This window comes from Cervus elaphus, chromosome 1, assembly GCF_910594005.1.
Source record: "Cervus elaphus chromosome 1, mCerEla1.1, whole genome shotgun sequence".
In the NCBI taxonomy this organism is placed as follows: Eukaryota; Metazoa; Chordata; class Mammalia; order Artiodactyla; family Cervidae; genus Cervus; species Cervus elaphus.
In genome coordinates this window covers 93015081-93040254 of record NC_057815.1, presented here as the reverse complement: position 1 = coordinate 93040254, position 25174 = coordinate 93015081, and the positions used below count along the sequence as shown (strand labels likewise).

General features: G+C 38.3%; 2 protein-coding genes across 2 annotated transcripts; both read right to left on the bottom strand.

Moving 5' to 3' along the window:
* Window positions 1-2772: 2772 nt before the first annotated feature.
* Window positions 2773-3717, bottom strand: LOC122674377 (olfactory receptor 10AG1-like). The gene has a single exon (XM_043872664.1). It carries the CDS (start codon window positions 3715-3717, stop codon window positions 2773-2775), a length of 945 nt encoding a protein of 314 aa, XP_043728599.1.
* Window positions 3718-21609: 17892 nt separating this feature from the next.
* Window positions 21610-22566, bottom strand: LOC122674311 (olfactory receptor 5F1-like). The gene has a single exon (XM_043872572.1). It carries the CDS (start codon window positions 22564-22566, stop codon window positions 21610-21612), a length of 957 nt encoding a protein of 318 aa, XP_043728507.1.
* Between the last annotated feature and the right edge of the window lie 2608 nt (window positions 22567-25174).

The window sequence follows — 25174 nt, the reverse complement described above, 5'->3', positions numbered from 1 at the left end:
CATTAAAAAGTCTAAGTAAGTGAAAGTCACGCAGTGGTGTCTGACTCTTTGCGACCCCATGGACTATATAATCTATGGAATTCTCTAGGCCAGAATACTGAAGTGGGTAGCTGTTCCCCTTCTCCAGGAGATCTTCCCAACCCAGGGATCAAACCCAGGTCCCCGACATTGCAGGCTGATTCTTTACCAGCTGAGCCACAAGGGAAGCCCATTAAAAAGACTACAAACAGTAAATGCTGGAAGTATGTAGAAAAGGGAACCCTCCTATATTGTAGGTGGGAATGCAAATTGACACAGCTACTATAGCAGAGTATGCAGGTTCCTTTAAAAACTGAAAACAAAGTTGTCATATGGTCCAGCAATTTACTTCTGGGCATATATCCAAACAAAATTATAATTGAAAAAGATATATGCACTCCTATGTTCATAGCGGTACTTCACTTCTAAACAATCTTCCCTATAATTTATCTACTAATTAAAAGCTCTAAATTCCTTTGTTAACTATTGGTCTGTGTAATACATTTTGTTCTCATTTTAAAGAAATTTAATTCTAATAATATTCATAATGTTTCTCATATAAGTCTATTTTTACAAAGCATCATTGAAATTTCCCCTCTAATATCAGAGGAAAACAGACCTCTTCACTTGCTGATGTTGACCTGGGTATTTGAGGAAGGATAAGGATGTCCCAGGGGCTTCCCCAGTGACTCAGACGGTAAAGGGACTGCTGCAATGCAGGAGACACCGGTTAGATCCCTGGGTTGGAAAGACCCCCTGAAGTAGAAAATGGCTACCCATTTCAGTCTTCTTGCGTGGAGAATTCCTCTGACAGATGAGCCGGGTGGGATCCAGTTCATGGGATTGCAGAGTCAGACATGACTGACTAACACTGGAAGTATGTTCCAAAGCAAACAATAATGCATAGAGTGCTAAAAGGCATATTCAGAGAGAAATGCCCAGTTTAGAATAAGATTTAAGTGGTCAAAACCAAGGAACCAGTTCGGGAAGCTTTATTATGCATGTGACTCAGATGACAAAGAATCTGCCTTCAGTGTGGGAAACCTGGGTTTGATCCCTGGGTTGGGAAGATCCCCTCGAGAAAGGAATGGCTACCCACTCCAGTATTCCTGTCCAGCGAATTCTGTGGAGAGAAGAGCCAGGCAGGCTACAGTCTATGGGATCACAAAAATTGGACACGACTAAGTAACTTTGACTCAGTGGGACTCAGTGGGCTCTGTGCATGTTATGTTGAAGAAGTGATCTTGTACCCAGGAGATCAATGAACTGGCCATTGGGGAAAATCTCTCTTTGGCACTGACACTGACCAAAAAAATGGTTCTTCTCTTATAAAATAAGATAGTCTCTTCATACCCTCAAGCAGGTAGTGTGTTCTGAGATGAATACTATATTCAGAAGCCAGTATCTGAGGATGCCCTGCCAGTGTATCTGGAGGCATCCCCAGATTCTTCCCTCTCTAATTCTTGTAGAAACAGGGGTATGTGTAGGAGCATCTACATTGATTCTCGTTCCTGAAGACTCACAGCTATCTATCCACACTTAGAGTGATTGACGAACATACAAGTACCACCCTTTTTCATCACGGTGGTCACATCTATACTGGCAGCTTTAGGGGCTATCTCCCAGCAATGTCTCGTTTCCTCACTCTAGAAACTGGTTTCCAGTGTTGTCTTCATGAGAGGTGTTTTGTGGTGGAAAAAAAAAAGCAAACTTCTTGACCTGCCTTGCCACATTTCACAAGGAAAATCTGGAAAGACTTTCTGAACTCAAATTCAACAAGCTATAATTTCTTCTTCCCATCATTTTGTGAAGTCAGCAGAGGTATACCTGCCCCAAGTTAACATTTTATGTCTTGAAAAATGATGTCATATTTTCAGTTCAAGTGCTCATCTAGATTCAAATGGGGCCGAAAGTACTAGGCCTGCTATACTTTGCTACAAGTCATTATTTTAGTCTAATACAGTAGATTTGACTCCTATTCTTTTTCAGGCAATATGTTGGCACTGGGGATATAAGCTTGAATACTCTCATTTAATCAGAATATGTAAGCAGTGGGACTTCCCAGGTGGCTCAGTGGTGAAGAATCTGCCTGCCAATGCAGAAGACATGGGTTGGATCCCTGGGTCAGGAAAATCCCATGGAGGAGGAAATGGCAACCCACTCCAGTATTCTTGCCTGGGAAATCACATGGACAGAGGAGCATGGGGGCTGCAGTCCATGGGGCTGCAAAGGGTCAGACAGAACTGAGCAATGGAGCATGCACGCATGCAGGCAATGTTCTTGAATGTTAAAAAGCAACAACACTAACAACAACCATTAATAACTGCTATGAGAGCAGTTATTATTCCCTCGTAGCTCAATTGGTAGAGAATCTGCCTGCAATGCAGCAGACCCCGGTTCAATACCTGGGATGGGAAGATCACCTGGAGAAGGAAATGGCAACCCAGTCCACTATTCTTGCCTGGAGAATCCCATGGACAAAGCAGCCTGGTCACAAGAGGCGGACAAGACTTAGCGACTAAACCAACACCACCATGTCTTATTTCAGAGATTTCAATACCTCAAACTGAGTTTGGGATGAATTTGTTATTTAAAAATAGCAGGAGGCTTTATTTAATCTAGACATATGATATCACTTATTTATAATAATTAAGATTCATAGAAAAATTGGAAAAGAGCAGAGATTAGTGCATGAAGACTATAATAAGTAAGAAACAAATTTTATGAAGTGATGGTTTTGAGTCATATTACAATTCATTTCAGTAAAAATTTCCCCATTGCCACCATAACATCTTTATTTCTCAGACAGTATATCGTGGGGTTAAACATTGGTGTGACAATGGTATAAAAAAGAGAGAGAAATTTGTCCATTCCTATAGAATGACTGGACTTTGGTCTTAAGTATGTAATGAGTCCTGATCCAAAGAATAAAGCCACAACCATGAGACGGGAAGAGCAGGTGGAGAAGGCCTTGGCTTGCCCAGTGGCTGAAGGCAGCTTCAAGATGGTCTCAATTATTCTCACATAAGATCCAAGAATCAACATAAAAGGAATAGTGACAACTAGAACAGCGACCACATAAACTAACGTCTCAATTATAAGGGTGTCCCCACAGGCAAGCTTAAGCACTGGAGGTATGTCACAGAAGAAGTGATTCAACTGGTTAGAGCCACAGAAGGGTAGAGAGAAGATCTGGTAGGTTAACACTACATGCACTGGAATTCCACTGACCCAACAGCCAGCGGCCAGCTGGACACACAGCCTACTGTTCATGAGGAGAGAATACAGCAGAGGGTTGCAAATGGCGACATACCTGTCATAAGCCATCGCGGTCAGAAGAAAGCACTCGGTGGCTCCAAACACCAGAAAGAAATACATTTGAGCAGCACAAGCCAGAAAGGATATAGTTCTGTTTTGACTACAAAGATCTACTAATAACCTGGGGACAGTGACTGATACATAGCATATTTCCAAGGAAGAAAAATTCCCTAGGAAAAAATACATGGGAGTCTGGAGGGAAGGATCCATCTTGGTTATTATGATAATGAGACTATTTCCCATCAGAATAATCATATACATGATCAGAAACACCCCAAAAAGAAATCCTTGTAGGTCAGGAATATCAGAGAAGCCAAGCAAGATGAACTCCATCAATGTAGTCTGGTTCCACTGTGGGGGATTTTGTCCTCTGGATCCCATCTGCGAACAAAAGGTTTAGAAGTCACTTCAATTCACTGGACCCAGCAGTGAAATGGGTTAAAATAAATTGATGATTTTAACATCACTGACAGAATATAGAGAACCTGTCTGCCAATGCAGGAGATGTAAGAGACACAAGTCCAATCCCTGGGTTGGGAAGATCCCCTGGAGATGGGCATGGCAACTCACTCCAATATTCTCGCCTGGAGAATCCCATGGCCAGAGGAGGGTGGGGATTCATGGGGTCGCAAAGAGTCAGACATGACTGAAAGGAATTAATGCATGCTCACAAACAAAATAATATATATATATATCCATTTAAAATTGTATTTGTCCTGTGTTTAAGATATATGAAATCCAATATCCTCAAATTCCACAATGTAAAAACAACAAAAACAAATCTTGAGCTCTATCCTTTTGACTCCTGTGAGGGATGCTGAATACATGAACAACACAGAGAGACAGACAACAGTACAACAAGAGCAGACAGGAAAGCGGCCTCCTCTCAGGACAGAACGGCTCTCGGCAACTCGAGACATTCTCTGAAGAAACAACTTCCCCTTCCTGCTCTGTTTGCTTTTTAGCTGTATTGTTTCTGCCTGGCACCTTCTAATTTGCAATTAGTTTATAAGAGTCTTTCACATCTGATTTGAAGTGAGCTCCATCTCAGATAACCATCTCAGACAACCAAAGGGTATGGTGATCATAGCACTCAACTGCAAGATGGAGCTCAGGTCAGCCTGGGTCACTCACTCACTGGGAAAGAGGCTTAGATCCCAGATAGGAAAAAAATTAGAACTCTTTTCTTGCCTCCACCATAGAGGACAATATTCCACTTAATATATCATAGAAATTAATATTAGAAATAAAACATCATAGCAGGTCACACATTCACTTGAACTTTAGAACATGACATAAAGTCAATAAAAACTGTTGGAATATGTCCTCACCCTTACCATGGCCCCTTAAAAATCCTAATGACCAATAAACCTGTTTACCAAATTTTAGACCTTTAGAAGTACTTAAGTAAGACTATGGGGGTTTCCAGGCGGCTCAGTGGTAATGAATCTGCCTGCAATGTGGGGGAGATGCAGTGAACGCAGGTTCGATCCCTAGGTTGGGAAGATACCCTGGAGAAAGAAACGGCCACATGCTCCAGTATTCTTGCCTGGGAAATCCCACGGACAGAAGAGCCTGGCGGGCTACAGTGTATACTGTCTAAAAGAGTCAGACCTGACTTAGTGACTAAACAACAAAAACTAAAAGATTATAGCCTTTACAGGGTAACTAAATAAGAAAAAGGGAAAATAAAATGTCTAAGAGAATTTAATCTCAGAGTTCATGCCAGACAAAATGTAAGATGTCCATTTGTATGTTTTCTTATCTTTAAATATGAGTTTCTTAATATATACATTATATTATATGTGTATATAATGCATTTTGAATGAGTAATATATATTCTAAATATCTCAATCTGAATAACTATCAAATACACAGTGCTAAATGCAGTGTAGCATTTCTCTAATCAACTCATTTTAATACTTAAGCATTTTCACCAAATAAATTTAATCTCCCCATCTCCAGACTGCTTCCTAGAAATCATTTTTTTGTGATTTCCAGCCCACCTTCATTAATGCTAAACTGTGACCTTTTTCATAGACTGCTGCAGATTCCTAGATCCACATTGTCATGCATTCTTTTTAACTTTTATCTTCATTTCCCTAATTTGCCTTTGCTTCCTTTAGAGCACAACTCCCCTCTCTTTTAAGGAGCTCTCCAGTTTCCCACTGTTGACACAAAAGCCAGACAACTCAAATATTTACCATTTCTACTTTAATTTCTTAGCTCTCATTAATTTCAAGTTTTCCCCTTCTTATTGTAGTGAATTATCCTTAAGTCAGTGATTCATTTTTCAGAGTGAATTCTAAAGGCAGAAGTTCCCGCCTGTTTCATCTCTGTCTACAGCTCAAAAAAGTGTCAAGACAAGGGAACAAGGCCTGAGAAGTTCTAGTTCAAATATTAACGATATGTCGCTCAAACTCAGCCTTGGTGCACGTCTCTGAATCCTCTCTTGCCATCTCTATCTTTACATTTTCTGATCTCTTTGCTCTTTATTTCCTCTTTTCACTTTTAGGAGCTACTTTTTCATGTTATCTCATCTCACACTTTCAAGATTTTATACCTCTATGTATGTATATATGTTTTATTTTTCTTCAGAAATGATAGCATTTGAAAACCAGCTGAGGAAAGGGGGGATTAAATTTTCAGCGACACAGATGTTTGTGTGAATGTGTGTGTGCGTGTCTTCATTTGCTGAGTCGTGTCTGATTCTTTGTGACCCCATGGACTGTAACCCACGAGGCTCCTCTGTCCATGGGATTTTCCAGGCAAGAATACTGGATGGGCTGCCATTTCCACCTCCAGGGAACCTTCCCGACCCAGGGATCAAACCCACGTCTCCTCCCTGCAACTCTTGCGATGGCAGGTGGATTCTTTACCACTGAGCAATTTGGGAAACCCTTGTTTGAATGTATAAGGCAGTAAATCAATATATATTGTGTCATATATATTTTGTCATATATATTGTAGTTTATTGGGGAAAGCTGTGAATACTAAGCGTGTGCTAAATAAAAAGTATATTATATACTATGGACACTAAGCATAAACAATGAGTTTAGTTTCTGTCATTACAAACTCAGAAACTAGTGTGGCTTCAGGCAGATGAGTCAGGCAGAAACCTGGGATGTATAGTCTATGCAGTGAGAATTAAAAGGTGTTATGGGAGGTCCAGAAAATAACTTGAGGAAGCCTGTCATATCTTAGGGTATCCCAGAATTATTCTTTTATTTTTACTTTTAAGAAAACACAGTAAAATATTTTCCAGGAAAAAAAAAATGCACTCATTTACTTACTCAGTTTCATATTCCAAAAACTGGTCAAGCCCTTACATAGGTGAGTAGCTTATATATAAGGATTTCTTGACAGGCAACTGCATGCATGTAGATTTTCTACTCATCTCAGCAATCATGGTCCATTTAAACAAATTCAGGTACTCACTGACCAAAGATTCTGACATTGAGCAACTTAAAATTAAACTTAGATATATTCTTGCAATATATCTTTACTTAAATTACCAGAGCTTGTTTTTTCTTGGTTGAAAATATATACAGTAATAATAAGATGTAACTCAGTTGTTTTGAGGGGCAAGTAGCATCAGCTATGTTAACTACTTGATTTGAATGGATGGTTGTAGTCCTACAGGGCATTCTTTTTATGATAATCATAATACTTATTGTATTTATCATTATTATTTTAAAACTAACTTTTGTCTCTTTTGGAAATTAGCTATATGTATCCAGGCCTGGAGTGGACTTTTTCTCAACCTGGGAGAGACAAGAATGTACAAGGCAGTGTTTTGTCAGGAATACTGAGTTAAAATTAGTACATTACTTTATGCTGGGTAGGTACACACCAAAAACAGTATCTTGGGAGAAAACATTCTAACTTTCAGGACTCAATGCATTTTTTCTCTTATCTATGTCAATTCTAATGGTTGTACTAAGAAAACATGAGACAAGAAGACTATGTTACAGAAAGCAAAATTAAATTAAAAATCTAACTCAAATCCTATTTAATATCTGAAACACCCCCATAAATAACTTTCTTTGATTATTATCTTTCCAGAAGTTGATCTGTTCTCTCCATTAGCAATTAATCATTGTTGGCAGATCCAACATGGGAACTTCAGTCCATCCTTTACCAATTTTTTCTATTTTGGCAGAAACAAGTATAGCAATGGGCTTCCCTGCTGGCTCAGTGATAAAAAATTTACCTGCCAATGCAGGAGCCACAGGTTCGATCCCTGGGTTGGGAAGGTTCTCCAGTATAGGAAATGGAAACCACTTCAGTATTCTTGCTTGGGAAATCCCATGGACAGTGGATGTGGCAGGCTATATTCCATGGGATCCGAAAGAGTAGGACATAGCTTAGTGACTAGACACAAGAACAATCATAACAATGGAAAGGCAAGAGGTGTGGTTATCTGAAATAAATGTTTTGTTGCTAACAACATTTAAACAGATTGTGTACTAACCTTGTTTATCTTTGTTACCTCATTTATTGCAATATAAATGAAATAGATACTCTAATGATTCACATTTTCATAAAAAGCCAGAGACATGGAAGGATTAAGTAACTTGTACAATGTCAAGAAGCTAGTGTGTGATTTAAATGATGTCAAATTCAGCAGCGTAATGCCAGAGTCCATTTTGTTAATCAAAATTCATGGGCTTCACAGTTCATTCCATGGTAATTATTTGGAACTTAATATTCTGAGCAATATCAATAAATAAAGTAAAATAAAATTCTTCACAGCAAGTTGATATAATATCCATTTAGTATTTCACTTATCATTTTAAAAATAAATGACCTTAATCAGTTACAGTCTGTTTATCTCAAGTTCAGAAAATTTATCTCATAAATGAATCTTTTTTGGAAAAAAAACATTTTGTATTTCTTCTGATTGTTGAATTAAAAATATGCTATAATAAATTAACCAGGGTAAAATTATAGCAGCTTACCTTTTGTTTTAAAAATCACCACATGTTGCTCTTTTACAGAAAATATGGTCTTTTTAATATAAACATCTGATTTGATGTATTCAAGCAACAAATTTATCCATTCTTAACTTTCTTTGAAGCTCATAATTTGCTTAAATCAGTACAACTTAGGTGTAAAAAGTACCCTCTGACTTGTTGAGGAGAATCTTCTCTACATGACACGCTGTATTTTTAAACTCAATAAACTGCTTATCAAGTGGTAACTTAAAAACTAACTCTGACAGCCTCTGGGTCAATTAGTGCCGCCTCGAAGTTTCTCTCTCTATGGAATATGGTCTGAGGAGCTCCAGCCACCTGGCCACGCCCCTGTCCCTGTCTCCCCATCCTCTACATCTTAGGGAAATGGAGCAATTCTCCTGCTGGGAAAGGCTACACAAGACATTCAGAATCTCAAATTTGATCTATATCTGCATATGAATTCATTGGATGCTCAATTTCCAACTATTAATGCACCATTTCTTAACTTCACAAGATATATCTTGCAAATTATCCAGTGTTCATGGATCATCTAATTTGTTTATGAGTTATGGCCTTCTGTTCATTCCATGTATAGGATTTTTCTTTAATTATAAGTATATATTTAAGAAAAAATAAGCTTTAACAAGAGGATGTAATACACAGGGTTCCAAGTTTTCTATTGAAGTTGGTCAAGTTGGAAAATGACATAAGGGCTTTAAACTTAATAAGAGAGAAAGATGGATTGAATTTTTATTGCTGCTCTGAGTCTTTGGTAGGCTGTGTCAGCTCAGTTCAGTTCAGTTGCTCAGTCATGTCCAATTCTTTGCAATGCCATGGGCTGTAACCCCCAGACTCCTCTGTCCATGGAATTCTCCAGGCAAGAATACTGGAGTGGCTAGCCATTCGCTTCTCCAAGGAATTTCTAGACCCAGGTATTGAACCCGGGTCTCCTGCATTGCAGGATGATTCCTTACCATCATGTATTCAGCCTTTACCTATTTATTTACTTATTGTTGTTGTCTAGTTGTTGTGTCTGACTCTTTTGGGACCCCATGAACTGTAGCTTGCCAGGCTCCTCTGTCCATGAGATTTCTCAGGCAAGACTACTGGAATGGGTTGCCACCTCCTTCTCCAGGGGATCTTCCTGACTTAAGGATTGATCTTGCATCTCTTGCGTTGGTGGCAGATTCTTTACCTCTGAGCCTCCAGGGAAGCACTTTATTTATTGCAGTGTTCAATAAAAATCTAGCTTTATCAGGTGTTGTGCTATACTCTTCAAGAGACACAGACAACTTTAAATTGTTGTCTGTAAATTGGTGACAGGATCTGACTGCCAATCACCTGTTCATCTCTGAGGTAGAGCTGGTATGTCACATTCTATGACAAGTAACCCATTTTTCTTGCAGGTGAAGTCAAACATTCCTATTGTAGTGCTCTTTATTTAATAGCTAGTTTGACTTTTATTATATTATGTTTTAAAATGTGTTCCATGATTTGACTTTCTCTCTTGTCATAATTCCTTGATTCTCGGGCATTTGTCTTATTTGCTGATGCACATTCAACTCCAAGTATTGCACCATCTAGTTAGAGAACTATGGGACTTGTGAAGGACTCAATAATTTATACCTTCATCATCGAGTCTTTCCAAATTAGTAATCACATCTGTCATGTTCTCTTTCATTTTTGATCCAATGGGAAGAAAGGTAGTTCAGTAATCTTGACAAGTGGAAATGTTTTAAATTTGTATTATTGGAATATAAGATGTTTCTAAATGACTATTTTTTGACAAAATTTTTAAAATATTGATTGTCATTTTTTATGGAAGAAAGTCAAATTTTTGCCATTGAAGAAGTGAAAAAGTGAGTATGGCCACTACCTCATGAACTGTAGATCATGTCTAGGTCTACTTTATACTGCTTTCCTGTGAAACATAAAGTCTCCGGGAGCTGATCACAAAGATACTAAATCTGATTGCTGGGCCCTGATGGCATTTCTATTCAAGGGTAAATGGCATGAACATTCAAAACTAGAGATGAAATATGTAAAGGATAACACAAATCAGATTAACTTTTGATTTTCTTGAGGAGATAGAAAAGCAAAATAATTCTGGTAATTTTTCCTTGTTCAATCAAGTTGTTCATATAATCTGAAGTTTTTAGAGCCATGGTAGGAATTAAGGAGTGGTATTTAAACATTAATATAATGGTGGTTTTGTTTTGTTTCCAGCTTTATTAAAGTATAATTGGCAAAACTGTAATGTAAAAGTATTACAAGTTATAACATTGTGATATATTTAAAGTACATAAGGTGATTATTTAATATATCTATAAATTGTGAGTTACCAAAATCAAATCAGCGCATCTATCACCTCATACAACTATTTTTTCTCTTAGCAAATTTTGTTTACAGTATTATTCTCTACAGTCATCATGAAGTGCATGAGATTCATAGAATTTGTGTGTCATGTGCCAAGTTGTTTCCGTTGTGTCTGACACTGTGACCCACGGACTGTAGCCTGCCAGGCTCCTCTGTCCATGGGATTCTCCAGGTGAAAGTACTGGAATGGGTGGCCATTTCTTACTCTAGAGGATCCTCCTAACCCAGGGACTGAACCCACGTCTCTTGCATCTCCTGCATTGGCAGGTAGATCTTTTACTACCAACACCACCTGGAAAGTCTCCCTTGGAATTAATTTTATAGCAGAAAGATTGTATTCTTTGAACAACACCTTCCATCACCCTGGCAATCAGTGTTTCTACTCTCCATTCCTATGAGTTCTATTTTCTAAATATATATTACACATACAAGTGCTACATGCAGTATATGTCTTTTGTGACTGCCCTGTTTCACTTAGCATTATGTCCTCCAGGTTCATCCATGTTATCATTCATTCCAGGATTTCTTTATTTTTTAACACTGAATAATAACTCATTGCATATAATACCACGCCACTTTTATTCATTTATCTGTTGACAAAACATTGTTCTTCTATCTTGGCTATTGTGAATAATTTTGTATTAAACAAGGGAGTTCAGATGTCTCTTTGAGACATTTTATTGCTTTTGAATATTTACTCAGAAATGGATTGTTGTGTCATATAGTAATTATTGTATATTTTTATTTTTGAAATGCATTTATATTGCTTTCTATAGTGACTCTACCAATTTACCTTCACACCAGCAAGGTATGAGGATTCTCTTATAACCACATTTGCCAACTTTGTTATCTCTTTTCCCTTTGATAGCAGATAACCTGCTGGGAATGGTTAGTTTTCATTCCACTCCCAAAAAAAGTCAATCCAAAGAACATGCAAACTACCACTCAATAGCAACCATCTCACATGCTAGCAAAGTAATGTGCAAAATCCTCCAAGCTAGGTTTCAACAGCATGTGAAGCAAGAACATCTAAGTGTTGAAGCTGGATTTAGAAAAGGTAGAGGAACCAGAAATCAAATTGTCAACATCTATCGGATCATACAAAAACCAAGGGATTCCAGAAGAACATCTGCTTCTGCTTCATTGGCTACATTAAAGTCTTTGAATGTGTGGATCACAACAAACTGTGGAAAATTCTTCAAGAGATGGGAATACCAGACTAGCTGACCTGCTTCCTGAGAAATCTGTATGCACGTCAAGAAGCAACAGTTAGAAACAGATATGGAAAAACAGACTGGTTCAAAATTGGGAAAGAAGTACATGAAGACTGTATATTGCCACCCTGCTTATTTAATTTATGTGCAGAGTACATCATGTGAAATGCCAGTCTGGATGAAACACAAGCTGGAATCAAGATTGCTGGGAGAGATATCAATAATCTCAGACATGCTGGTAACATCACCCTAATGGCAGAAATTGAAAAAGATCTAAAGAACCTCTTGATGAAGGTGAAAGAGGAGAGTGAAAAAACTGGCTTAAAACTCAACATTCAAAAAACTAAGATGATTGCATCCAGTTCCATCACTCCGTGGCAAATAGGTGGGGAAACAATTGGAACAGTGACATAGGATTTTATCTCCAGCTCCAAAATCACTGCAGATGGTGACTGCAGCCATGAAATTAAAAGAGCTTGCTCCTTGGAAGAAAAGTTGACAGACTTAGACAGCATATTAAAAAGCAGAGATATAACATTGTCAACAAAGTCTGTCTAGTCAAAGCTATGGTTTTTCCAGTAGTCATGTATGAATGTGAGATTTGAACCATAAAGAAAGCTGAGCACTGAAGAATTGATGCTTTTGAACTGTGTTGTTGGAAAAGACTCTTGAGCGTCCCTTGGAGTGCAAGGAGATCAAACCAGTCAATCTTAAGCAACAAAAGCACAGAAAAACAAGAGGAACCGCATCAAACTAAAAATCTCCTGCACAGCAAAAGAAAACATCAACAAAATAAAAAGGCTATCTTGAAATGAAAAACATATATTTCCAAGCCATATATTCTATAAGAGATTAATATCTAAAATATATAAGAAACTCATGTAGCTCAATAGCAAAAAAAAATAAAATAAAAAAGATTAAAACTTGGCAACTTATTTGAAGACATTTTTCCAAAGAATATATATAAATGGTCAACGAGTGTATTAAAAGATACTCAGCATCACTAATAAGCAGGGCCTTGCAAATAAAAACCACAAAAGAGCTATCAGCTCATACCCGGTAGGTTCAGTTCTGTTCAGTTAGGTTGCTCAGTCATGTCCAATTCTTTGTGACCCCATGGACCGCAGCACGCCAGACTTCCCTGTCCATCACCAACTCCCAGAGCTTGCTCAGACTCACGTCTATCAAGTCAGTGATGCCATCCAACCATCTCATTCTCTGTTATCCCCTTCTCCTCCTGCCTTTAATCTTTCCCAGCATCAGGGTCTTTACCAATGAGTCAGTTCTTCACATCAGGTGGCCAAAGCATTGGAGTTTCTGCTTCAGCATCAGTCCTTCCAAAGAATATTCAGGACGAATCTCCTTTAGGATCGACTAGGTGACTCTCCTTTCAGTCCAAGGGACTCTCAAGAGTCTTCTCCAACTCCACAGTTCAAAAGCATCAATTCTTCAGTGCTCAGCTCTCTTTATAGTCCAACTCTCACATCCAAACATAAAGAACATTAATGTTAAAATCTGAGTCACTGAGTTCAGATTCTGTCCTAGAGGTTGTTTACTGAATACATCTCACAAACATCTCGTCATCAGTCTCTTCTTCCATTTCACTTTCTCTTATTAAAAGTATATTCTGTGATTCCATTCTTTTCATCTTCTTTGTTATGACATGATTGCCCACGTCATGTCTGTTTATAGGATGACTAAGTCCACTGCTTGCTGGATTCAAATTGATTTTCAAAGTTTCATGGATGGATTTGTAAATGGAGAAATTAAAAAAAAAAAACAGAAATAGCAACAATTCATTTCACATTGCTTTATTCTGAGAGGTGTAATTTGCTGAAGTACTCAGAAAGAAGCTGTTCATTAATTAGCACCAACTACATTAAGTTTCCTTACACATTGGGCAATGTAAAACCCATTGCAGCTAAGGAATTTTGAGCAAGGACAAATCTGGAGTGATCACACTTCCAAACTTCAAATGATATTCAAAAGTTATAGTTATTGAACTAGTATGGTACTAACGTAAACAAAAGCATCAGAATTGAGAGACCATGAAGAAACATATATGTATCAGTTCAGTTCAGACACTCAGTCATGTGCAACTCTTGGCGACCCCACGGACTGCAGCATGCCAGGCCTCCCTGTCCATCAGCAACTCCCAGACTTTTCTCAAACTCATGTCCATTGAGTCGGTGATGCCATCCAACCATCTCATCCTCTGTCGTTACCTTCTCCTCCCTCCTTCAATCTTTCCCAGCATCAGGGTCTTATCAAATGAGTCAGTTCTTCATATCAGGTGGCCAGAATTGGAGTTTCAGCTTCAACATCAGTCCTTCTGATGAATATTCAGGACTGAACTCTTTTAGGATGGACTGGTTGGATCTCCTCGAAGTCCAAGGGACTCTCAAGAGTCTTCTCCAACACCACAGGTCAAAAGCATCAATTCTTTGGTGCTCAGCTTTCTTTATAGTCCAACTCTCACATCCATGCATGACTACGGGAAAAACCATAGCCTTGACTAGACAGACCTTTGCTGGCAGAGTAATGTCACTGCTTTTTAAGATGTTGTCTAGGTTGGTCATAACTTTCCTTCCAAGGAGCAAGAGTCTTTTAATTTCATGGTTGCAATCACCATCTGCAGTGATTTTGGAGCCCCCCAAAATAAAGTCTGTTATTGTTTCCACTGTTTCCCACCTATTTGAAAGGAAGTGATGGAACCAGGTGCCATGATCTTAGTTTTCTGAATGTTAAACTTTAAGCCATCTTTTTCACTCCCCTCTTTCACTTTCACCAAGAAGCCCTTTAGGTCTTCTTCATTTTCTGCCATAGGGTGGTGTCATCTACATATATGAGGTTATTGATATTTTCCCCAGCAATCTTGATTCCAGCTTGTGCTTCTTCCAGCCCAGCATTTCTCATGATGTACTCTGCATATAAGTTAAATAAGCAGGGTGACAACATACAGGCTTGACGTACTCCTTTTCCTATTTGGAACCAGTCTGTTGTTCCATGTCTAGTTCTAACTGTTGCTTCCTAACGTGCATACAGACTTCTCAAGAGGTAGGTCAGGTGGTCTGATATTCCCATCTCCTTAAGAATTTTCCAGTTTGTCATGATCCACACAGTCAAAGGTTTTGGCATAATCAATAAAGCAGGAATAGATGCTTTTCTGGAACTCTTTTGCTTTTTCAATGATCCAGCAGATGTTGGTAATTTGATCTCTGGTTCCTCTGTCTTTTCTAAATCCAGCTTGAACATCTGGAAGTTCATGGTTCACATTCTGTTGAAGCCTGGCTTGGAGAATTTTGAGCATTACTTTACTAGTGTGTGAGATGAGTGCAATTGTGTGGTAGTTTGAGCATTCTTTGGCATTGCCTTTCTTTGGGGTTGGAATGAAAGCTGACCTTTTCCAGTACTGTGGCCACTGCTGAGTTTTCCAAATTTGCTGGCATACTGAGTGCAGCACTTTCACAGCATCATCTTTCAGGATTTGAAATAGCTCAACTGGAATTCCATCACCTCCATGAGCTTTGTTCATAGTGATGCTTCCTAAGGCCCATTTGGCTTCTCATTCCAGAATGTCCAGCTCTAGGTGAGTTTTCACACCATTGTGATTATCTGGGTCATGAAGTTCTTTTTTGTACAGTTCTTCTGTGTATTTTTGCCACCTCTTCTAAGCATCTTCTGCTTCTGTTAGGTCCATACTATTTCTGTCCTTTATTGAGCCCATCTTTGCATAAAATGTTCCCTTGGTATCTCTAATTTTCTTGAAGAGATCTGTAGTCTTTCCCATTCTATTGTTTTCCTCTATTATTTTGCACTGATCACTGAGGAAGACTTTCTTATCTCTCCTTGCTATTTTTGGAACTCTGCATTCAAATGGGTATATCTTTTCTTTTCTCCTTTGCTTTTCACTTCTCTTCTTCTCACAGCTCTTTGTAAGGCCTCCTCAGACAGCCATTTTGCTTTTTTGTATTTCTTTTTTGAGCGACAGTATTGATCCGTGCCTCCTGCACAATGTCACGAACCTTGTCCACAGTTCATCAGGCATTCTGTCTCTCAGATCTAATCCCTTGAATCTATTTCTCACTTCCACTGTGTAATGAAAAGGATTTAATTTAGGTTATACCTGAATGGTCTAGTGGTTTTCCCTACTTTCTTCAATTTAACTCTGAATTTGGCAATAAGGAGTTCACAATCTGAGCAACAGTCACCTCCTGGTCTTGTTTCTGCTGACTGTATAGAGCTTCTGTGTCTTTGGCTGCAAAGAATATAATCAATCTGATTTCTGTATTGACCATCTGATAACGTTCATGTGTAGAGTCTTCTCTTGTGTTGTTGGAAGAGGGTGTTTGCTATGACCAATATGTTCTCTTGATAAACCTCTATTAGCCTTTGCCCTGCTTCATTCTGTATTCCAATGCTAAATTTGCCTGTTACTCCAGGTATTTCTTGACTTTTGCATTCCAATCCCTTATAATGAAAAGGAAAGCTTTTTTAGGTTTTACTTCTAGAAGTTCTTGTAAGTCTTCATAGAACCGTCCAACTTCCACTTCTTTAGCATTACTAATCAGGGCATAGACTTGGATTACCCTGAGATTCAATGATATGCCTTGGTAACAAACAGAGTTCATTCTGTTGTTACTGAGACTGCATCCAAGAACCGGGTTTCAGACTCTTTTGTTGACTATGATGGCTACTCCATTTCTTCTAAGGGATTTTTGACCACAGTAGTAGATATAATGGTCATCTGAGTTAAATTCACCCATTCCAGTCCATTTTAGTTCTCTGATTCCTAAAATGTTGATGTTCACTCTTGCCATTTCCTGTTTGACCACTTCCAGTTTGTCTTGATTCATGGACCTAACACTCCAGCTTTCTATGCAATATTGCTCTTTACAGCATTGGACTTTATTTCCACTACCAGTCACATCCACACCAGGATGTTGATTTTGCTTTCACTCCATCTCTTCATTCTTTCTGGAGTTATTTCTCCACTGATCTCCAGTAGTATATTGGTTACCTACAGACCTGGGGAGTTCATCTATCAGTATCCTATCTTTTTGCCTTTTCATCCTGTTCAAGTGGTTCTCAAGGCAAGAATACTGAAGTGGTTTGCCATTCCCTTCTCCAGTGGACCACATTTTGTCAGAACTCTCCACCACAACCTGTCTGTTTTGGTTGGTCCTACATGGCATGGCTCATAGTTTCATTGAGTTAGACAAAGCTGTGGCCCATGTGATCAGATTGGTTAGTTTTTCACTTAGCATAATGCCCTCAAGGTCCATCCATGTTGTGACAAATCACAAGGTTTCCTGTTTTTATGGCTAATAATTCCATTGTGTGTGTGTGCATGCACATACACATATAACATTTTCCTTACCTATTCATCCACTAATGGACATTCACATTGCTTCCATGTCTTCACTATTGCAAATAATACTCTACTTCTGTTCCTTACAGGCCTAAAATGTTGTCTCTTGGACCCCTCGTGAGCATTAAGACCAAGTCTTTTAGGGACTTCCCTGGTGGACCAGTGGTTCAGACTCCACGCTTCCACTGTAGGGGGCCTGGGTTCATTCTGTGGTGGAGAACGAAGATCCCGCACACCACACAACACGGCTGTGTATAGTCAACTAACATTTGTATATAGTCAACTAATATTTGACAAAGGGCCAAGAACACTCAGTGGGAAACGGGCCAGTTCTCCAATGAATAATACTGAGAAAATTGTATAGCCACCTATAAAAGAATGAAATTGGACAACTACCTTAGAGCATGAACAAAAATCAACTCAAATTGATTAAGGATAAATATAAGCCCTGGAACCACAAAACATCTAAAAGAAAATGTAAGGAAAAGCTGCTCAGCATCATGCATCTTGCAATGATTTTTTTTTTTTTTTTTGATACTAAAGCAAGAGTCGGCATTGCATTTAGATAAACTTTGTATCTCCATATACTCTCCAAGTCTGTATGTTCTTTTCATCTTTCTGTCTTCTCTTACCAGCGTGCTAATGAATCTGAAACAGACTGAACACAAAATGGATAATGAATGACATCTTATATGTTTATTTGTCTTACAACACAAGGTTACAATGATCATACAATTTCAGGAAGTTGAGGACTTGGAGCCCAATTCAGAAAACAAGTTTTTGACATAGTTCTTCAACCAGTTGATCTCTTGTTTGCAAAAACTTGAAATTCCTTGGCCAAGATTCATCCTTCTTTAGTAACAACTCTAGAGTAATAATTTTTATTAAGTGACTTAAACATCCCACAGATTATTTTGAGACTTTAGGATGGAGTGTAGGTATATGCAGTGTCTTCACAGTAGGATTAAAACAACAAAATTTAAAGATAAAAAGATGATACATACCAATTTCCCAGCCAAAGAAGTAAATTATACCTAAGTTTAGCAACAAATGACCACATTTCTGCTTTCTGATGCCATGCCTTCTATCTGAGACATATTCCATACAGTCTCTAAAAGACTGTTTTAAAATTGCTTCTATAAATTTATATATTTCAATAAATCTATATATTTTCAATAAAGTTCATAGTGCTTTCTTTTACTGCAAATTGTATCTTTTAAAATCTATTCAACGACTTTATATTTCACTTTTTTCCATGCACATGACCATTTATCTTTGTCCTATTGACATACTATCACTTATCTTTGTCTTTTAAAGCATAATTATAAGCTAATACACTATGTTTTAACTTAATTGAGTTGTGTGAAGTTGAACAGGCTTATTGTTTCACTTAACCCCACCATTACCCTTTACCTAATAGTTGTTTACAAAATGTAAGACTTCCTATTTTTAAATGAACTAATGAAAATTATTTTTGTGCATGTTGGTTTATATTTAACAAATGTAAACAAAACATTGTTTTTATATATTAATACCTACTGTTTCTGCACATTTCTTCTTCCTAAATGCAGGACTCCAATAATTTCATCTTTTTGGGAGGTTATATATTTGCATCTTGTGGTTATTTCATCCTTTCCAGTGTGTTTGCTTAATTTTCCAACTTTATGACATTCACAGGTTTTGTAAGTTAGTCTCTGATTTCCCAAATTGCTGATGAATATTTACTGAACAAAGCATGAAGGCATGGGTTTCAAAATTCATTAACTTTAGTAAATTAAATACTCAAAAACACTTGAATAAGGCAAAACATGGTCAATAAGTGGTAGGTGGCAACATTAAATGTTTAAGTGAAATAAAAGACAGGGACATTAGAAAAACAGAACAAAATGCAAATAGCAAAAGGTGCAAAAGAATGCTACATTCATAAGGGAGGGTTTGATAAATATTGTCCAATTCTAAAGAAGAGAAGGATACAATCAAACTCAAAATTAGAGGTCTCAATGTTTTTACATTCTAAATTTCTTTTGAGTCAAAGAACATTAAAAAAAATATTTTGAATATGTTTTACATAAATTCTTTGAATAAGCAAGAAAATATGATTTAAAAATAATTTTCACAAGCAATTAAAGGCTAAATAAATAATCTTGAGTTACATAAGCAGTACATATTCACTTAATTAAAATTAATAAATATAATAAGTGGTAATAGTTCCCAAAGTTGAAAATATTTGAAGACTTTGCAAATGAAAGTAGCTGAATATAAGAGACTAGACTTAGAGATTAGAGAACAAGGTTCAAAATAAGATATGCATATAACCTAAAACTCAGAATTTGGTGTGTAGTCACTCAGTCATGTCTGACTCTTTGCGATCCCATGGACTGCAGCCCACCAGGCTCCTCTGTTCATGGGCTTCCCCAGGCAAGAAAACTGGAGTGGGCTGCCATTTCCTTCTCCAGGGGATCTCCCTGACTCAGGGATCAAACCTGTGTTTGCTGCATTAACAGGCAGGTTCTTTACCTCTGAGCTTCCAGGGAAGCCCTAAATCACAGAATAAATGGATTTAACCTCCCAAACATTGTTTCTATTTCTAAATTATACCAGAAATTAAAGTATTTGATTCAAGGAATATAATATTGATATTTATTAATGAACTATCTTGACCATGTAAATGATTTCACTGAATACTCAGGACAAGGAATGCAGAAAAATACAGCCAATGAGCAGCCAGCTGGTGCAGAAAAATGTGGGTGAGTCACTCAGTGAAGGAGTGAACCATCTCTGAGAACAGCCTGATTAGTCCCCTGAATGGCCTCCAGGACCAGATACCCATTTGGACCTTTGGGGTGAGAGCATGGTCCAGGGATGAACTGACAACATTAATGACTTCATGAATATCCCTTTGGTGAAAGTCTACTATGTGGACATAGGGCAATGGATGTTAGAATGGACTGACCTTTTGTGCCAGGCCATAAGGTTAGCTTGACAGCATCTCAGGGCTTGTCTCCTTAGCAAGTCCAGGCTCCCACTCAGTTTCCTCCAGAGTCCTACTAAGCCAGCTTCCTAGCTAACTTCATATAATGCTTAACTTTAACATTAAAACACATCTCAACTCATTTTTATTGCTAACTTGATAACTGATTCCCTTACACAGGAAATCCATGAACTCGTTATAAAAAAGAATATATGTCACATTCATTCACTGAGCATTGACCTACCTACTTTGGAGCCATGTACTGTTTAAAAATTGCCATATTTGAATGTGTGTGCTTGTGGTTTGTGTATATGTCTCAGTCTGGGAGACAGAAAGTGAGAAAAGCATTGGAAAAATCTATGGAGAATGAAAGGGATCCAAAGAGTGCTACTTCAATTGGTGCATTCTAGTCAGTCAGCAATTTTCTTGACAGTATATGTTTGTACAAGCTCATACTTATTATTTAATGAACATATATGTGCATGAGGGGAAGAAGGGAAATAAAAGGTCTACTGCTACAATTAAAAGTTGAGTATTGAAATATGACTTAAGCGTCTCCTGGGGAAATAATTCAAAAACTTAAAATGGAAATCAATTTTAAGTATTTTTGACATATGTAACATATCATTATCTCTTATTGATACTAATCATTAATTCTGACAAAGGCCAAAGGAAAAGCTAAATGGATCTTAAAAATACTCTATATGATTAGGTTATATGATACTGTAACTTTTGTCTCTAAATGATCAGGTACTCAGTCATTTCCCACTCTGCTACCCCATAGCAGACTGCAGCTCACCAAGCTCCTCTGCCCAGGGAATTTTCCAGGTAAAAATGCTGGAGTGGGTTGCCATTTCCTTCTCCAGGGGGGTCCCCTGACCCAGAGGTCGAACCCATGTCCCCTGCATCTCTTTCATTGGTAGGCAGATTCTTTACCACTGCACCACCTGGGAAGCCCAATAATTAATCTTTTTATTCTCTAACCAAACTTTCATTGAAACACATCGTACTTTTGAGAACCCAGTGGAAATATAGAACAATTAGATGAAAGTTTTAGAATTTCATATGAAGGTTAGTTGCTAAGTCATGTCCAATTCTTTGCAACCCCATGGACAGAGAAGACCTCTAGACTCCTCTGTTCATGGGATTTCCCAAGCAAGAATCCTGGAGAGGGTTGCAATTTCCATCTCCAGTTGGATTCATATATTTGGATATAAATACAACAGGATTACATAGAAAATATTCTAATAAAAAATGATAAGTAGATCCAGCATTTTAAAGTTCAATATGTACTCTACTAAGTTAAGAAAATGAAGCCCACAATCATAGTAAGCTTCAACCAGTATTTTAAAATTCATTAAATACTCCACTTAGTTCAGAAAATTAACCAAACAACCCCAGAAATAAAGGGACCCTTTTCCTAGTAATTGCATTCCATAAAGCCTTCTTCACTTCACTGTTCCGAAGGCTGTAGATCAGAGGATTCAACATGGGGATCACCACTGTGTAGAACACAGAAGCCATTTTGTCCTGATTCAAAGAGTAGCTGGAAGTAGGTCTCAGATAAGTGTAGATGCAGGTGGAATAGAACAGGATGATGGCTGTCAGGTGAGACACACAAGTGGAGAACGCTTTGCGCCTCCCCGCCCCTGCATGCACATGGAAGATGGAGAAGAGAATGTAGCAGTAGGAGGTGAGGATCACCAGCAGGGTCCCAACTATATTCACACCAGCAAACGTGGACAAGATGCTTTCATACAGGCGTGTGTCAGAACAGGAGAGCTTAAAAATTGGAGGGGTGTCACAGAAGAAGTGATGGATGACATTGGAACTGCAGAATGGCAAGCTGCTCACGTAACTTGTGTGAACCATGGAGTTCACCAGGCCCGCTGTAAAAGCCCCTGCGGCCATTTTCAGGCAGACCATCCTGGACATGATCAAGGGGTAAAGGAGAGGGTTGCATATGGCCACATAGCGGTCATAGGCCATTAACCCAAAAAGGATGCGTTCAATTGTGGCAAAGGCTATAAAGAAGTACATCTGCAGGAAGCAACCAGCAAAGGAGATGGTTTTCTTCTCTGTTAAAAAGACTACCAGCATCTTTGGAGTGATGGTGGATGAATAACCAACATCTGCAAAAGACAGGATTGCCAGGAAGAAATACATAGGTGTGTGAAGTCGAGAATCAGTCCTGATTAAAAGGATCATTCCAATATTTCCCACAACTGTAAGTGTGTAAATCACCAGAAAAAGAAAAAAAAGGATAGTCTGTAGCTCCAATGTGTCTGCTAATCCCAACAGGATGAACTCTGTCAGCAAAGTACAATTATTTCTGGCCATTTATTAAAGATATTGTATGCTTAAACCTGTATTCCTTATAAATATGTCATTGTCCAAATTTCATAAGAAATAGTAGAAATGTTAATGAAGTTACTAACACATAGAAAAAATAAAATCCTGGGATAATACAGTAGCGCAAGCAGTGTGACTATCAGGTCAGTTCAGTTCACTTGCTCAGTCATGTCTGACTCTCTGAGACTGCGTGGACTGCAGCATGCCCGGCCTCCCTGTCCATCACCAACTCCCGGAGTCGCTGTAGTAAAGGGGGAACTAGTGGACAAATGAACAAGCATTGGAATTCAATAAGCAATTGTATTGAATCTGGGTTGTGGAGCTCCCTAATTGCTGGTCAAAGTCTGCATAGTCCACTTAAGTTTCTGAAAATGCAGCATATACATTCTATTCTTTCTCTTCTAGCCCACTCACATCCAAAATGCAAAGTATAGAACTATTCTTGCTGAGTTCTCGCTCATCCTCTGCACAAGCATGTAAGGTTAACTCAAAAGCCTTCTTTTCTCATCAAGACTGCTCTGCACACTCTTCAACAGCAAGATTCATGCATCACCATCCAGAAATCACTCTGGTGTTCTTCAAGCAGCAAAAACAGTGCCTGCTGTGAATAACCAATATTTTGACATCTATGACATTCTTAAGAATGCTTTTGCAGTGTTTGCAAGTGGACCAAAACAACTGCACTCGTTACAAAGCATGCTATCAAATTAATTCCACATAGTTGCATATACTGTACCTGTCCACAGCAGTGAATGGTAGCACCAGGTATTTATGGCTTCCTTCATAGAGTCTTAGTTGTGCTGTCCATTATTTTCCTTTTTACTAGAATTCTTAATAAGCTCAGGTGAAATTTAAAATAAAAAGATTTACACTTTTTTTTTTAAAATTTTTTTATTAGTTGGAGGCTAATTACTTCATAACATTTCAGTGGGTTTTGTCATACATTGATATGAATCAGCCATAGATTTACACTTATTCCCCATCCCGATCCCCCCTCCCATCTCACTCTCCACCCGATTCCTCTGGGTCTTCCCAGTGCACCAGGCCGGAGCACTTGTCTCATGCATCCCACCTGGGCTGGTGATCTGTTTCACCATAGATAGTATACATGCTGTTCTTTTGAAACATCCCACCCTCACCTTCTCCCACAGAGTTCAAAAGTCTGTTCTGTATTTCTGTGTCTCTTTTTCTGTTTTGCATATAGGGTTATCGTTACCATCTTTCTAAATTCCATATATATGTGTTAGTATGCTGTAATGTTCTTTATCTTTCTGGCTTACTTCACTCTGTATAAGGGGCTCCAGTTTCATCCATCTCATTAGGACTGGTTCAAATGAATTCTTTTTGACGGCTGAGTAAAATTCCATGGTGTATATGTACCACAGCTTCCTTATCCATTCATCTGCTGATGGACATCTAGGTTGCTTCCATGTCCTGGCTATTATAAACATTGCTGCGATGAACATTGGGGTGCATGTGTCTCTTTCAGATCTGGTTTCCTCAGTGTGTATGCCCAGAAGTGGTATTGCTGGGTCATATGGCAGTTCTATTTCCAGTTTTTTAAGGAATCTCCACACTGTTTTCCATAGTGGCTGTACTAGTTTGCATTCCCACCAACAGTGTAAGAGGGTTCCCTTTTCTCCACAGCCTCTCCAGCATTTATTGCTTGTAGACTTTTGGATAGCAGCCATCCTGACTGGTGTGTAATGGTACCTCATTGTGGTTTTGATTTGCATTTCTCTAATAATGAGTGATGTTGAGCACCTTTTCATGTGTTTGTTAGCCATCTGTATGTCTTCTTTGGAGAAATGTCTGTTTAGTTCTTTGGCCCATTTTTTGATTGGGTCATTTATTTTTCTGGAATTGAGCTGCAGGAGTTTGCTTGTATATTTTTGAGATTAATCCTTTGTCTGTTTCTTCATTTGCTATTATTTTCTCCCAATCTGACGGCTGTCTTTTCACCTTACTTATAGTTTCTTTTGTAGTGCAAAAGCTTTTAAGTTTCATTAGGTCCCATTTGTTTAGTTTTGCTTTTATTTCCAATATTCTGGGAGGTGGGTCATAGAGGATCTTGCTATGATTTTTGTCGGAGAGTGTTTTGCCTATGTTCTCCTCTAGGAGTTTTATAGTTTCTGGTCTTACATTTAGATCTTTAATCCATTTTGAGTTTATTTTTGTGTGTGGTGTTAGAAAGTGTTCTAGTTTCATTCTTTTACAAGTGGTTGACCGGTTTTCCAGCACCACTTGTTAAAGAGGTTGTCTTTTTTCTATTGTATATCCTTGCCTCCTTTGTCGAAGATAAGGTGTCCATAGGTTCATGGATTTATCTCTGGGCTTTGTATTCTGTTCCGTTGATCTATAGTTCTGTCTTTGTGCCAGTACCATACTGTCTTGATGACTGTGGCTTTGTAGTAGAGTCTGAAGTCAGGCAGGTTGATTCCTCCAGTTCCATTCTTCTTTCTCAAGATTACTTTGGGTATTCGAGGTTTTTTTTGTATTTCCATACAAATTGTGAAATTATTTGTTCTAGTTCTGTGAAAAATACCGTTGGTAGCTTGATAGGGATTGCATTGAATCTATAGATTGCTTTGGGTAG